Here is a 17067-nt window from a genome sequence, read left to right on the forward strand (position 1 = left end):
AAAATCATTCCAACAGGTGCTGTGGACCAGTGACTGATCCTGGGGGGCGTGCTAGCTGAGCAAGAGCCCGCGCCCCTCAGAGCCAGCCCTGAAGCGAGGAGGGAGTCTGGGAGCACGTGGAGGGCCCTATTTCTCTAATGTGTTCAACCCCACTGACAGCCCTGAAAGCGGCTTCCCATGCTCTTGTTCTGAGGATCCGAGGCGGTTTTAGCGGGAGGGCACCGAGGAGATGGAGCGACTCGCCCAGCCCTTCTTCCCTGTGGCCAGATTTGAAGAGAATAAAAAGCAAGTGCCCAGGACGTGCTGGTATCGCCCAAGCGCAGCACGTCCGTGAGCAAAGAGCCTCTAGGACTTAAACATGTATGTTTGTTTTTCCTGTTGGCTTCAACAAATGCTGAACATATAAGCAATTCGTCTGGGGGCCCAGAGCTGCTGCCTTATCAAAGGAAAGCCCCTCTAAAGCCCTTTCTGACAAAGGTGACATCATGGAGAGCAGCAGCCAGGAGCTTTCTGGAACCCTTGGGATGGTCCGAGGAGTCCACGCCCTACCTGAAAGCGGCCACCTGCCCCAGGGCACACCTCCTGCCACGACGGCTGTGAGGCCGCAGGAGCTCCCCCCACTCATGGGTCCCAGCACCCCAGTGAACAGCCCAGGGCCACGGGGGCGAGGACCACTCCCAGGCCGCCGGGCCCATGGCTGTGGTAAGTCAGATCCTTCCTGGCCTTGTAGCAGCGTCAGAAAAGGGTCCTCCCGGTTTCCTTGGGAATTAACACTGTGCTCCTGGGACAGCATGGAAACACCTTGCGGTGCTGGAGCGCGGAGGCGGTGAAGCAGAGCAGGGAGAGGAACAGGGGCCTGGGGCAGACCCCGCGCTGTGCTCTGCAGCCACGGCTTCCCTGCAGACAACCGGACCTGGGGCGCCTCGGGAGGAAAGGCCCGGCCCCAGGTGCAGCTGTGCTGCCTCGACCTGTGGGGCTGGGCAGCCCGCTTTCCCTGGCCTCGCAGACTCAGGTCATGAACTGAGACCCGGCGAGACGCCGTTGCCCCAACACCCGGCAGCCCAGCCTGGGAAGGGCCGACCCACCTCCATGCTCTCCAGAGATGCGGGGCACTGGGACTGACCGCCGGCGGTGGCCCTGGCTTGCTGTGCGGGTGGACATGCGACTCCGGGTGCAGGGTGGCCCGCCTCGGGCCAGCTCCAGCGGCCATACCGCTTAGAGCCGCTCACGTACTTTGGCGGGACAGCATGCAAGGCAGCTGGAAAGAAAACAGGAGTTTGGTGGAGGGCCCTTTACAGCAGCCTCTGGTCCCACGCGGGCTGCCTTGGGCGGGAGGGTGCAGGCTGGGGCGCGGTGTGGGGCTCGCAGGTGTGCGGCTGACGGTGGAGGACGCAGAGGGGCCGACAGCAGCAACCCATTCCCAGGGGACAGAGGCTGTGCCGGGAGATGGCCACCTTCTGTCCAAACTCCACACACGGTGTATGTTTTCTAAGCATATCTTGCTTTTATTTATACATAAAAGACTCATACAAAATCTGCCTTTCGTGAAAAGAAAAATACCCTCCAGTAACCCAGCAACAGCCGGCTCCGGACTCCTGAAGGCCACTCCTGTCCTGCTCACTGTGGGCCCCCATCGGGTGGGGCTCAGCGGGGCGGCGTGGGCTCTGGGTGGACCAGGCATCCAGGCTGAAGGCGGGCACGGGCTTCTGTTTAGGATTTGTGAGGACGTCCTGCTCTGAGAGCCCCTCGCCCTGCCTCCCCGCTCACCTGCCCACGCCTGCAGAGCAGCAGGGATGTCTGGGGTCGAGAAGGAATGAGGCGGGAGAGGTGGGGATGGGTCACAGGCCAGGCGGGAGGCAACCAAAACGGGCTGGTTGAAGGGAAAGGGATCCAGTCCAGAGGAAGGCCAGGCCGGGAAAACCGAGCAGGTGTGCCCCACTCCTTAAGGCCAAGCACCGCCTGCTTCCCCACTTCTGTCCTCCAGCCCCCAGACCTCGGGGCCATCAGAGGAGGAGGCCGGTCCAGCCCGGGGAGCAGATGAACAGCAAAGCCAGGGACAGAGAGGGAGCCCCACGGAGGGGCTTTAGGGAGGAAGGCGCTGAGTTCCACGGCGTGCAGACAGTGAAGTGACAGCGTGACATCCACAGCAGCTGACACCACGCAGGCACCTGTCCCTCTCTCACCCCACGGGGACACTGCAGTTCCCATGGGCAGTGACTACACCCCTGGGACAACAGGCATGGACAGGGCCTGGCCCTGCAGACCCACCCCAAGGGAGAGCCCCCAGGGAGGGCTCAGCAGGCGGCTGAGTGTCCTGTCAGCAGACCAAAGCAGAAGGCTGGGGGCAGGTCCATGGGGCGCAGACAGGGCTGACTAGCTGGGCGCCTGCAGCTGGTTCTCATGTTTCGGGGAGGCAGTGCTGGTCACTGGGCAGCAGCCGTGAGGTCAGAGGGCTAGAACCTTCAGCCCTGGGTGGGGAGAGGGCCCAGAGGTCTAACTGATTGCCGGCAGCCAGTGGTCTGACCAGCCATGCCTATGGAACGAAGCCTCCACATGGCCCAAAAGGATGGGGCTCAGAGGTCTTCTGGGTCTGTGAGTGCCTGGGGTCTGGGGGGTGGCACGCTCGGACAGGCATGGAAGCTCTGTGCCCTCTGCCCTCATCCTGCCCTCTGCAGCCCTTCCATCTGGCTATTCCTGAGTTGCATCCTTTCTTAATAGGTGGCGTAGTAAACCGAAGTTTTTCTGAGCTCTGTGAGCTGAATCACGAATTAACTGAGCCCCAGGAGGGGATCCTGGTAACCTCCACTTTGCAGCTGGTTGGTCAGAAGCACGTGACAAGCTGGACTTGTGCCCAAGTCCGAGGTGGGGGCGGCCTTGTGGGACGAGCCCACACCCTGCGGGGCCTGACGCTGCCCCCGGGGGGAGAGCTTGGAACTGGGTCGCAGGACGTGTGTTGAGCTGCCGTGTGGGAAGACGGCCACACATCTGGAGCCCGGGGGAGTCAGCAGCCCTTGGAACTCGTGTCAAGGGAGGGATGGTCTTCCTGCACAAACGAGGCCACGAAAGGAGAGAAACCCAGATACCCAGTCCCAGTCCACACGGCCTGGCAGACATGGTGGGTTAGAATTTAGCTCTCAGCTCTGCTGCATTTTCAAGCGAAATATTATAGTGCAGAAGGCAGCAGACACATAAGGAAACGAACTTAGGAGGAAATCCCTACCGGGCTCTGGGGAGCAGCTGTCTCTGTCGGGAGGGCAGGCAAGGACCAGCACAGCGACGAGCCCTTCCTTGAACTCCTCAAAGCTGATCTGGGGACATCGGAAAGGACTAGTCAGCGTTACTTCCACCAGGTCACATGGACAACACCTCAGCCTCGTGTTTTGCTCTCAGATGGAAACCCGTATTGGTTGCCTTTCATCCTGAGAACATACATTTCAGTTTTTTGAATAATCACTTAGGATTTGTAAAAACAGAAGTGTATGAAGAGGAAAGTAAAAGTGAGCCCATCACCAAAACACTACTAACAATTTTGTAAAAGTCAGTCAAACACAATTAGAAAACAAAGAGTACAGAAAAGAGGCCTCTGGTGATCATGAAACATTAATACACGTAAAGAAAATCAACGTTACCACCACCCACCGAGAAACAACACTATTGCCAGCAGCTCAGAGCACCCACCTTGGTTCCCGTCCTGGCTAGGTCGCCCGCCCCCCGACTCTGACTTCCGTGCTAGTAACACCCTTGCTTTTTATGCCTCCTTTGCAACGCATCCTCTTTTAAAATCTGATCTGCCTGGATCCCTATGTCATCTGATTATACTGCTTAAATAACCAGTGTTGATTCTCACGGTTGTGCCTTTTGCTCCTCTAGGTCCCAAACAGAATTCCAGGCGGTATCAAGAGGAGCAAGAACATCGTCAAAAACACATCTGACTCTTCAATCCGTTAAAAAGAAAAAGGCAGGAACAAAGGCGGTCAGCTTAACGGAGGCAGAATCCCCACTGGGGGCTCAGAGCGGCCTGAGCGCCTGGCCAGGGGCAGTCGGCTGGCAGAGAGGGGGCGCCCTCCTGCGCTCTCTCCCGACACCACCCAGAGCATTTTATGGCTGTTCTTCATTTGCTTTTGCCCAAAAGCCAATTCAGGCAAATCCATAGGCTAAATATTTTTTCTCATTCAAAATGAGAATCGTTTTACTGAGTTATGTGGAAAAAACTCTCTTCTACTGGCACAAGAACAGATACAAACCCACGCTGATACGGTCAGCTAACGTCGACAAGGGGGGAAAGAGTACACAGCGGGGAGAAGTCGGTCTCTTCAGTGAGTGGTGCTGGGAAAACTGCTCATCTACATGCAAGAGAGTGGAACTGGATCCCTGTCTAACTCCATACCCAAAGGTGAACTCGAAATGGATTAAAGATCTAAACTTAAGACATGAAACCATAAAACTCTTAGGGAAAAAAAAGTCAAAAGTCTCTAAGACATTGGCATGAGTGATTCCTGTGGACACCTTCTCCCCGGGCGAGGGAAGCAAAGGCAGACTGAACAAGTGGGACAGCATCAAATCAAAAAGCTTTCATACAGCAAAGGATACCATCCGCAGAGCAGAAACATGACCTATAGTATGGGAGAATATATTCACAAATGATACACCTGATCAGGGGCTAACATCCAAAATACATAAAGAACTCTTCAACTCAACACCAAAAAACCCAAATAACCTGATTTAAAAGTGGGCTGAGGACCTGAACAGACATTATTCCAAAGAAATACAGGTGGCCAGCAGGCACATGAAAAGATGCTCTACATTGCTAATCTTCAGGGAAATGCAAATCAAAACCACAATGAGGTACCACCCCACACCAGTTAGAATGGTCACTACCCAAAAGACAAGAAATAACAAACACTGGTTAGGATGCGGAGAAAGGGGAACCATCCTACACTGCTGGTGGTAATGCAAATTGGCTCAGCCTTGATGGAAAGTACCATGGAAGTTCCTCAAAAAACTAAAAATAGAAATACCATAGGACCCAGGAATTCCACTTCTAAGAATTTACCCAAAGAAAACAAAATCTCTGATTTGAAAAGATTCTTGCTCCCTATGTTTAATGTCACATTACTTCCAATAGCCAAGATACAGAAGCAACCAAAGTATCCATCAGTAGATGAATGGATAACAAAGATGTGGTACATATACTTAATGGAATATTATTGAGCCCTAAAAAGAAACAAATCCTCCCATTTGCAACAACATAGATGGACCTAGAGGGTATTATGCTCAGTGAAATAAGCCAGGTGGGTACAGACAAATGCCATATGATTTCACTTATATGTGGAATCTAAAAACAAAACAAAATGAACAAAACAGCAGTAGCCTCAGAGACACTGAGAAGTGGCTGGAGGTACCATGTGAGAGGGTTTGGGGGAGGTGGGTGAAATAGATAAAGTGGATAAAGAGGCACACAATCTCAATCATAACATAAATTAGTCGTGGGATGAAAGTACAGCATAGAGAACACAGCCAATGGTCTGTAACATCTTTTGATGTTGACAGATGGTAGCCACACTAGTTGGGGCAACCATTTAATAATGTAGAGAACTGTCAAATCACTATGTTGCATACTTGAAACCAATATAATATTGTATATCAACTATATATCAATTTAAAAAAGATCAAAATTTATAAAAAAGAAAAAAGTACTCTTCCTTCAAAGTTGAGATGACCAGTGAGATGACAGGTGCTGTTTTCAGCACTAACATGTCAACACCTGAACACATCAAAGGAGTTGGAACAAGGCGGGGTGGCTTTGTGATGTTTCTGTCAGGAAAGTAGGTTGCGGTCAGATTCCAGACCACCATCTAGATGACCCTGAATTTCTCAGGACGAACTCTCTGTGGCACTGTTTTCCATGCAATCTGGATGAAGTCACAGGACATCCTTGGTTCCTGCGACAGTCATTTGCAATGCTTTTGCTCACCTGCCAGAGGGATTTCAAGCTGTGCACTGTTATAGAGCGGTCTGCGTCGAGGTGCTTTGCGGCTGCCTGTCAAAATGGCTCAGTGCATGAGATGCACACGAATTCCTGTTTCTGTGAACCACACACCACCCGCCCATACCAGCCTTCCAACCGCCAGACAAATCACTCAAACATCTTCCTGGAAAAACACAACCAAACCAAACCACTAGAAGGTACCACAGCTTAAAAAAGTAATCTTAAAGGAACTCTTGTTGTAATGTAGGAGCCCCACAGAAGCAAAGCCACCATTCTGTCTCCTAATCACTTTCCTTTGACGAGCATCTCTAGTCAACAGGCATTTCTGAAATGCCCGTAGTTTACTTCAGAGCTCTGTGCCGGTCTTTATGAGAAGTCAAAACCCACCCTGGCAAAGCGGTCATTTCCAAGCAGCGTTTGCACAAGGACGGGCAGCTGCTTTTCCAGGTGAAGCTTCAGGCAGAGCTGGGTCAGCTCCTCCCAGTCCAGAGAGCCGGTCCCCGTGGTGTCACAGCTGCTGTAGACCTCCTTGAGCTGTGAAACATATCGGCTGCCTTCCTCTTCACCCATCCCACAGCAGGCTGGACATGGCAGGGGAGGAAAGAACAACGGTGCACTCTTACTGCCACAGCTCACATGCCCTTCCCCTGCTCAGACGGCCCAGGAGCAGGACAGGAGCAGGGTGCTTGGGGAAAGGCGAGCAGGGCCCCCTCGGGTGTATGCGGGGCTGGCAGGAGTGAGCTCTGCCCCTGCAGGACAGGCCAGACACGCTACCAGCCTTGCTCACAAAAACCAGAATTTCTTTGCTCTGTAAAAAATATCGATTATGATAGAATTATCAGAAAAAAAGAGACAATTATAAAGGGAACAAAAATCATCTGAAATTTCACCACCTACTAAAATCATGATTAATATTGCCAAATATACATTCTAACTTTTTCCTGTACATATACAAATATGTTTTCCCCCTTAGAAATGTAAGTATTTAGCTACAAATATAAAATCAGTAACAATTTTACTAAATTTAAGTGCTTATAGGGAAAAACAGAAACTCCAATAAAAATATACAGAGGATGTTAATAAATCACAAAAGAAGAAAAATATATGGTTAATGGCCTTCTAAAAATCTTCAAATTAAAACAAAAATACTATTTGTGACTCTCAAATTATCACAAATAAAACCCTCAATGTTACCCATGGCTGTATCAAAAGAAGGGACTCTCATAAAAGATGAACTGACAATTAATAAATGTTTTTGGAGGGCACTCTGTCTATATATAAAGAAATTATAAAATATTTTTATTATCTGACCCAGTTATTTTACGTACACCAAATTATTTACCATTACAAAACAGAGCTAAAGAAAAGGTGTAAAAGAAAATAACCTAAACTATCCAACAAAAGACAAACAGCTTGCTAAATTATAGTGTCTTTATATGGCAGAATATTAAATAGTCTTGAAAATCACATTTCTGAAGAATATTTAATAGCATAGTAAGTACAAAGTATGGTTGATAAAATATCAAGGTGGGATAAAAGCTTTATAATAATAATAGCTAATATATGTTCTGGTCACTTGACATATCATAATTCATTTATGCCCAGAACATGTCTATCAAGAAACTTCTGCAACTTTCTGGGGAGAGATATATTTTTAAAAAAAGAAAAGAAAAAATACACCAAAATGGTAAGAGATGATTTTATGTATTACACATTTGCATTTCCTATTTTATACTTCTCAAAAAGATTATAAAAAGCAGAGTTTTAAAACCAGAAAAATGTTATTAAAACATGAAAGCTATTAAGCTCCTAATAGGGTGAACCATATGAAATTGCTAATATTTGACCCTTCTGACCCACAAAGATGACAGTTTCATGTGGTTCACCCTGTTGCACAGACACAAGACTTAGTGTACAATTCTGCAAAGAGGAAATGGGACAAGACAGTTAATTAAGCTCATTAATAATCAAATAATTCATAAACATCAACAATGAAACAAAATCGTCCACTAATAAAGTATGGCACAATAAGCAGCAATTTAATAAAATGTGATTTTAAAATGGTCGATGGGGCTCACCCACCATCACCCACACGGGGCAGAGATCCGTTCCATTCAACCCCCAAATGGAAAGATGTGCAGAGACATCATCTTACATGGGAAAACGTCAGGATCAATGACATTAAAAACTGGAGAAGCATGTTCCAAGTGACATTTCACTATGATCTTAGCAGATGAAACACCCCACCTGAGCTCTTAATTAAACACCTGCTGATCAGCTGTAAACGCTGCTGGTGCCCACCCCGAGGAACACACCGGTTCACGGCCTGACTTCACCAGGAGTGGGTGACACGGGCCTGCTCCGCTGCCTGTACGGGGCTGGCCACCCGCGCCCTGTGCTCATCAAGTCTCCTCACTTCTCGGAGGGCGCACAGGGCGGCGGGAGAGGGCAACAGGGGGTGAGGCTGTGAACTGCGCGGGCCGCAGCCGGCCCTACTCCGGACAGTTTCGAGAAGGTAACCATAGAAACACCAGGAGTGAGCATGCACAGAAGAGGCACATACGTGGTAAATCGTGAACTAACCTTCCCAGCTGATCATCTGTCACTCCTCCCACCGAAGGCGGCTCCCCTGCTGCACCCGGGGCCGCGGCCCTGCTGCAGACAAGCACGGGACCACGACTGCTCATTTTTATAAGCCAGAAACGACTCACTGCGGGGAGAACATAACACCACGAAGGACAAGGGCCAGAGCTCAGGCTGGGGGACAGGAGTGAGGGCGCCGAGGAGACCCACTGCACGCTCCCCACGCCCGCTGCCAGAGGCCGCCACCCCCTCGCTCTCCCTGCGACCTTAACTGGCCCCAGGGCCTTGGTGAATCACGAACAAACCCACCCTTTTAAATATTTTACCTTGATTGTAACAGTCAAGCAACTGAAAGTATATGAAGTATTGACTGCCTGTGGGACTCGCGCAGGCAAGCTCCCTGGGGGCCTTCTCCGGGGAGGAGGGGCTGGCAGGAGCCATCTCCTGGGCCCTCCCTCAGCCCTGCCAGCTGGACACTGTGGGGCCGGCCTCCCACATCCCCTCCCACCATCCCCCACTACAGGTTCTGCCCAGCACCCCCCGCAGACCAACCCGACCCAAACACGCAGCCTGCCAAGGAGCCCAGCAGAGCGACTGCCCCGGGGGGCACACTAGCACTACTGACAGCCCCGCCCACGGGGCGCCCGGACCAGCCGCGCTGAGTCTTGGGCCAGCGCGCCTGCATGGAGCCCCGTGGGCTGGTGCAACCACAGGAGGCCACCAGCCACGCTGCCAGCCAGGTGGCGGGCCGCTCTAGCCCCTGCCTGCCCACAGCAGCCGTGGCTCAGGTGCAACAGGATGGCACCTGCAGCCCGCACAGGGGACACCTGCAGAGCCTGGATCAGGGGACCAGGGGCTTCTGTGCTTCTGGGACAGCAGGACACCACCATGTAAGGCCACTTGGTTCAAGACCAAGTCACACAGCTGACCTGATGCACAGAAACAGAGCACCAGACAAAATGAGGAGACAGTGCAATATGTTTCAAACAAAAGAACAAGACAACGTGCCACAAAAATTGCTAAATGAAATGGAGATAAGCAATCTACCTGGTAAATAATTCAAAGCACTGGTCATAAAGAATGGATGAACTCAGGTAGGAATTCAAAAAAGAGACAGAAAATATACAAAAGAACCAGTCAGACAAAGCTAGAAAAGACTCAGTTAATCAGTTAAAGTTCAAAAGGTCAAGCGCAACTTGGCCTTGAATGTTTGAATATTCCCCAGATGAAAGTATCTGAGCACCAGCCCGTGTCTTCATTGCATCAATTAGCTCATTTTAAGATTTACTCTAGCCTGCTAAAAGGTCCTCCTATAAACAGCATAATAATGACAGGGAGATCCCACCTTAAAGCCAAAATTGCATTTGAAAAAAAACCCAGGAAGTTTAAGAAGAAAGATTCTTAACATACTCTTTAGCAAACAAATAGCTCTGCCCACCTTGAAGGAAGGGTAGACAGTCTTGATTGATAAGCTAATTCTGCAGAATTACCTAGAGGACTGATAAGAAACTTAATGTCTCATCAAAGATACCTGAGACCACTTAACAAGCCCACACCCCTAGCCCTTTGTCACATTCCTGAAAAATCCTTAAAAGGGGGAACCCCTAACCTGTCAGGGCGCTCCTCTCTCTGAGGTTGCCTGCACTTCTTTCTCTCTAAGTAACTTGAAATAAAACCTTTACTCTGCTTCAATTAAATAAATAAATAATAATAAAAGAACCGGTCAGACCTGAAGAATACAGTAACTCAAATGAAAAATACACTAGAGGGCATAAATAGATCAGAGGATACAGAAGAACGGACCAGAAATCTGGAACATAGGGTGGTAGAAAGCAACCAAGCTGAGCAACAGAAAGAAAAAAGGATTTAAAAACTGAGAAGATGCTAACAGAGCTCAGCCTAAGCTTCAAAAGAAATGACATCCCCACTGGCATGCAGGGGTATCAGGACGAGAACACAGAAAGGGGCAGAGACCTATTTGAAGAAATAATGGCTGAAAACTTCCCCAACCTGGGAAAAGAAACAAACACCCAGATCCAGAAAGTCCCAAACAAGACAAACCCAAGGGAATTCACACCAAACACATAGTAAGTAAAATGACAAAGAGTTAAGATGAAGAGAGAATCTTAAAAGCAGCAAGATAAAGGCAGACAGTTAGTTACTTATAAGGGAAACTCCATCGGCTATCTGCTGATTTTTTAAAATTCATTTTTTATTAAAGTATCAATGATATACAATCTTATGATCATTTCCCATAAACAACACATGGGTTTCAACATTCACCCATATTGTCAAGCCCTCACCCACTCCACTGTGGTCACTGTCTATCAACGTAGAAAGATGTTATAGAGTCCTTAATTGTCTTCTCTGTGTACCAGCTGATTTCTGAGCAGAAACGTTACAGGCCAGAAGGGAGAGGCATGAAATACTTAAAATGCTGAAAGGAAAAAAATCTACACCCAAGAATATTCTACCCAGCAAGGTTATCATTCAGAATTGGAGAGATACAAAGTTTTCCAGATAAACAAATGTTAAAAATTCTTCCCCACTAAACCAGCCTCACAAGAAATGTTAATGAGACTTCTTTAAATGGAAAAGGAAAGGCCGTAAGTACAAGTAAGAAAATTAGGAAAGGGAAAAAACTTTCACAGGTAAAAACCTACAGTAAACGCAGCAGACCAGTCACTTACAAAGCTAGTATTAAGTTCAAAAAGCAAAAGTAGCAAAATCAATTATGTCCACAAAAGTTAGTCAAGGAATACACAAAATATTATAACATCACATACATAAAATGTGGTGGGGGAAAAATAAAAAATGTAGTATTTTTATAACATGTCCAAATTTAAGTGATCATCAACCAAACAAAGACTAGTATACATACAGGATGCTGTATATGAACCTCATGGAAACCACAAACCAAAAACTTGTAAGAGAGACCCACAAAAAATAAAGGGAAAAGAATCTAAGTACAACACTAAGGAAAGTCATCAAATCACAAGAGGAGAAAGGAATAGAAAAGAACTACAAAAACAACTAGAAAACAACAAAATGCTAATGAGTACATACCTATCAAGAATTACGCTAAATGTAAATGGACTAAATGCTTCAATCAAAAAACATAGGTGGCTGAATGGATAAAAAAAACAAGGCCCAACCACATCCTCCTACAAGAGACTCATTTCAGACCTAAAGACACATCCTGAAAGGGAAGGGATGGAAAAAGATACCCCATGCCAAGGGAAGTGAGCAAGAACCGGAGCAGCAATACTTACATCAGACAAAACAGCCTTCAAAATGAAGACTGTAACAGGACACAAAACAGGGCATTACAAAATGATAAAAGGGATCAGTCCAGCAAGAGTACATAACAATTGTTAAGTATCTGTGTACCCAACACAGGGGCACTTAAAAATATTAAGAAAATACTAACAGACATAAAGGGAAAAATTGATACTAATACGATAATAGTAAGGGACTTTAACACCCACTTATATCAATGGATAGATCAGACAGAACGGACAGATTTCCAGATAGAAAATCAATAAGAAAACAGACTCACTGAAAGACACATCAGGCCAGATGTACTTCACAGATATATACAAAACATTCCATCCCAAATCAGCAGAATACACATTCTTCTCAAGTGCACATGGAACATTCTCTAGCAAAGATGGTATGTTAGGCCATAAAACAAGTATCAATAAATTTAAGAAAACTGAAGTTGTATTAAGCATCTGTTCAGAGCACAACAGTATGTAACTAGAAATCAATTAAAAGAAAAAAATTTGGAAAAAAAACACAAGCACCCACAGGCTAAATGACTTGCCACTAAACAATCAATGTGTCAATGAACAAATCTAAGAGGAAATAAAAAAATACATAGGGATAAACAAAAACAGAAACATAATGGTCCAAACTCTGTGTGATGCAGCAAAAGCAGTTCTAAGAGGGAAGATCATAGTGATACATGCCTCCTTCAAATAAACAATCTAACCTTACAACTAAAGTAACTAGAAAAAGAACAAAGTCCAAAATTAGTAGGAGGAACATAGTTAAACATCAGAGCAGAAATAAATTAAAGAGAGACTAAGAATATAACAGAAAAAAATCAGTGAAACCAAGAATTGATCTTTGAAGAGATAAATTAAATTGGCAATCCTTAGCCAGACTCATCAAGAAAAAAAGACTCAACTAAACAAAATAAAATTTGAAAGAGAAGTTACAACCAACACCACAGAAATTGAAAGGAGTATAAAGAGAATTATATGAAAAAGTATATGCAACAAGTTGGGCATCCTAGGAAATGGATAAATTCCTAGAAACATACAATCTTCCAGTAATGAACCAGAAAGAAACAGAAAATCTGAACATACCAATTATCAGTAATGAAATTCATCAGTAACTTAAAAAACTCCAAATGAACAAAAATCCAGTACCAAATGGCTTCTACAAATAAATTAAAGAACGACTAATACCCATCCTTAAAGTATTCCAAAAAACAGAAGAGGAAGGAATGCTTCTAAATGCATTCTTATGAGGCTAGCATTACTCTGATGCCAAAACCAGACAAAGGCACTACAAAAAAAGAAAATTACAAACCAATATCTCTGATGAACAAAGATGCAAAATCCTAAAAAAATTAGCAAACTGAACTAATACATTAAGAGGATCATTCACCATAACCAAGTGGGGTTTATTCTAGGGATGCAAGGATGGTTTAATATTTGTAAATCATTCAGTGTGATGCACTACATTAACAAAAGGATAAAACCATATGATCATCTCAAATGCTGAAAAAGTATTTGACAAAATTCAGCACCCATTCATAATAAAACCTCTCAACAAGGTGGATATAGAGGGAACATACCTAAGCATAATAAAAGCCATATATGTCAAACCCACAATTAACATCATACCTAATGGGGAAAGCTGAAAGCTTTTCCCCCAAGATCAGGAACAAGACAAGGATGCCCACTACCTTCACTTTTATTCAACAAACACTGGCAGCCCTAGCCACAGCAATCAGACAAGAAAAAGGAATAAAAGGCATTCAAATTGATAAAGAATAAGTAAAATTGTCATTATTTGCAAATACTATATGTATACTATACATGATACTATATATATATATATATATATATATATATATATATCCCTAAAGATTCAACCAAGAAACTATTAGAATTAATAAATGAATTCAATAGAATTGCAGGACACAAAATCAATATACAGAAATTGGTTGTATTTCTACATACTAATAATGAAGAACCATAAAAAAACTAAGAAAACCATCCCATTTACAGTTGCATCAAAAAGAATAAAATACCTAGGAATAAATCTAACCAAGAAGTTGAAAGACCTGTACTCTGATCATTATAAGACACTGAGGAAAGAATCTGAAAAAGACAAATAAATGGAACTCTATGTTCATGGGTAGGAAGAATTAATATTGTTAAAATGACCATACGACCAAAGCAGCCCACAGAGTCAATGCAATCCCTACCAAATACCAATGGTATTTTTCATAATACTAAAGCAGATAATTCTAAAATTTGTATGAAACCATAAGAAAAATACCACATAGCCAAAGCAATGTTAGAAAGAACAAAGCCAGTGGTATCGTGCCACCTGACTTTGAGCTATATTACAAAGCTACAGTAATCAAAACGGTATGCTACTGGAACAAAAACAGACACATAAACCAATGGAACAGAATGGAGAGCCCAGAAAGAAACTCACATTTATATGGTCAATTAACATATGACGAAAGAGACAAGAAAACAGGGGAAAGGCAGTTTCTTCTATAAATGCTGCTGGGAAAACAGGACACTGCATGTGAAAGAATTTAACTGAATCACTGCCTATGCCACGTACAAATATTAATCTGAAATGTATTAAAGGCCTAAACATAAGACCTGAAACCATAAAACTAGAAGAAAATATAGTAAACTCTTGAACACTGGCATTAGTAATTTTTTTCTGGATATAGGTCTCCAGGCAAGGGAAAGAAAAGCAAAAATAAACAAGTGAGACTACATAAGACTAAAAAGCTTCTGCACAACAAAGCAACCATCAGCAAAATGAATAAATATATGGGAGAATATAGTTGCAAATGTATATCCAATAGGGCACTAATATCCAAAATATATAAAGAACTCTAGCAACTCAACACCAAAAAATAAACAAATAAAAAATGATCAGAGGTCCTGCATGACAGTTCTCCAAAGAGGACATAAGGATGAACAACAGGCACATGAAAAGATGCTCCACATCACTAGTCATCAGCAAGGGCAAATCAAAACTACCATGAGATCTCAGGACACACCAGTCAGAAAGAATGGCCACCATCCAAATGACAAGAAATAACAAGTGTTGGTGAGGATGTGGAGAAATGGGAACCTCCTACACTGCTGGTGGGAATGGAAATTGGTGCAGCCACTGTGGAAAGCAGTATGGAGTTTCCTCAAAAAAACCTAAAAATATAAATACCATATAACCCAGTAATTTCACTTCTAGGAATTTACCCGAAGAAAACAAAATCCCTGATTTGAAAAGATACATCCCTATGTTTACTGTCACATTATTTACAATAGCCAAGATATGGAAGCAACCTAAGTGTCCACTGACAGATAATAAAGATGAGGTGCATATACATAATGGAATATTATTCAGCTATAAAAAAGAATGAAATCCTGCCATTTGCAGCAACATGGGTGGACCTAGAGGGTATTATGCTCAGTGAAATAAGTCAGACAGAGATAGTACCATATGATTTCACCTATATGTGGAATCTAAAAACAAAACAAAGGAACAAAGGAACAAAACAGAAACAGATGCCTGAGCACAGACCACAGACTGGTGGTGTCCTTAGGGGAGGGCCATGGAGAAGCGGGCGACAGAGGTGAAGGGGATAATGAGGCACAACCTTCTAATTATGAAATCAGTCATGGGGATAAAAGCACAGCTATAGGCATATAGTCAATAATACTGTAATATCTTTGTATGGTGACAGATGGTAACTATAACTACTGTGATGCGTATTTAGTAAGGTATATATGGTCAAATCACTATGTTGTACATCTGAAACTATTGCAATATTGTATATCAAACATACTTTAATAAATGAGTAAGTACCAAAATAGAGAGAGACACACAAAAAAGCATAGAAAGGGAAAACAAAATGAAAGCTCTTCTTCTCTAGCCCAGCCCCACTTCCTAGGGGAAATCACTGCTTGGAGTGGAGGCTTTGGGACGGTTCCTGTCTACAGGAACAACGGCTGCGTGGACAGGTGTGCAAACATAATATACACAGATACACACGTGTTTTTATGTAGTGTAATACTATACGTGTTATTTTGCACGTTTTTGGAAACACGATCTTTGAGATCTTTCCATGCCTTCCTCACCTATGAAAATGACCCTACACTCCTGCTTGCGGGCATCTACGGGGTCTGGAGGGGGACGCGGGGCGTCCGCAGGGCTCTCCCTTCCAGAGCTGTCAGCAAAGGCCGAGGGGTCTCGTCGGGAGTCCTCAAGGCGCTGAAGTGGGCTGTCCCTGGCTGCGCCCGACGGGAGCCCCTTTGGGCAGTCCCGGAGGGTCCCTGAGAAGGTGGCTCCGGAGGCCACGGGCTGGGCTGCTTCCCAAGGGCGGAGGGTGAGGCTAGAAAACCCCCTCCTCGCGCTGCGGGGGGCCAGGCACCGGGGCCCTTGGGCTCGCGGCGGTCCCTGCAGCTCGTCGCCCTCTCCTCGTGGGGCTCCGAGGTCGTGCCGAGGCACCTCTGCCCTCCTAGACCGACGCGGGGAAAGGCCCAGCGCAGGCCGTGTGCGGACAATGGTCTCCCCGCCGGGAAGGGGCCGCAGCCGCCACAGCCCAGGCCCCCGGGGCGGGGAGGACGCCAGGGCTGACACTGTGGGCCCTTCCCCTCCCCACCTCCCCCAACCTCGGGGCCCCACCGGGCGGGGCCGCGTTAGGAGGCCCAGGCTGCCCCTGCCTCCTCTCCTGGGGTCCGCAGGTGCACGTTCTTGAAGACGTGCCAGGAGCGGGCCACAGAGGGGCTGCTCTGGAGGGCAGCCGGGGGCAGCGCTGGGGGGCAACCCGTACAGAGCGGACAGCTGCAGAACCAGCAGGTCCGGGGTACGTGGGGCTGTCTGGCAGATAGTATAGCGACAGAGCGTCTGGAAAAAAATAAGGGTAGAAACATCAAAAACTAAAGAAGGGAAAACCAAGAAAGCACTGCCCTCTGTGGAGCTGAACTTGGCACAAGAACAGAAATGTAATCACGCCCACCCAGGTGGCAGAGTGGCAGTGAGGCAGTGCCACCTTCTGCCCGGGAGACAGGGAAGCTTCAGGGTGGAGGTCTCATCTGGGGTAACAGTCCTGGAGTGCCACGGGGGCGGGGGCTGGGAACAGGGGCAGTGACCTGCAGGAGACGCGGGCACTTCAGAACCCTGCCTGCACACCCTGCCCGCACGGCCCAGCGTCGGGCTGCATAGGC

General features: G+C 46.3%; 1 protein-coding gene across 2 annotated transcripts in view; it reads right to left on the reverse strand.

Annotated features, from left to right (window-relative positions):
• NINL (ninein like) overlaps positions 1–17067 on the reverse strand; it is a 118656-nt gene that overhangs the window by 39785 nt on the left and 61804 nt on the right. For both annotated transcript variants that reach the window (XM_057492075.1, XM_036908730.2), the window contains 3 exons: positions 6377–6570; positions 3221–3308; positions 1086–1258 (listed from right to left, as the gene is read on the reverse strand). In XM_057492075.1, the coding sequence (XP_057348058.1) occupies positions 1086–1258; positions 3221–3308; positions 6377–6570 (455 nt within the window). Of the gene's footprint in view, positions 1–1085; positions 1259–3220; positions 3309–6376; positions 6571–17067 lie in introns of those variants that run through there.

This window comes from Manis pentadactyla, chromosome 14, assembly GCF_030020395.1.
Source record: "Manis pentadactyla isolate mManPen7 chromosome 14, mManPen7.hap1, whole genome shotgun sequence".
Classification (NCBI taxonomy): Eukaryota; Metazoa; Chordata; class Mammalia; order Pholidota; family Manidae; genus Manis; species Manis pentadactyla.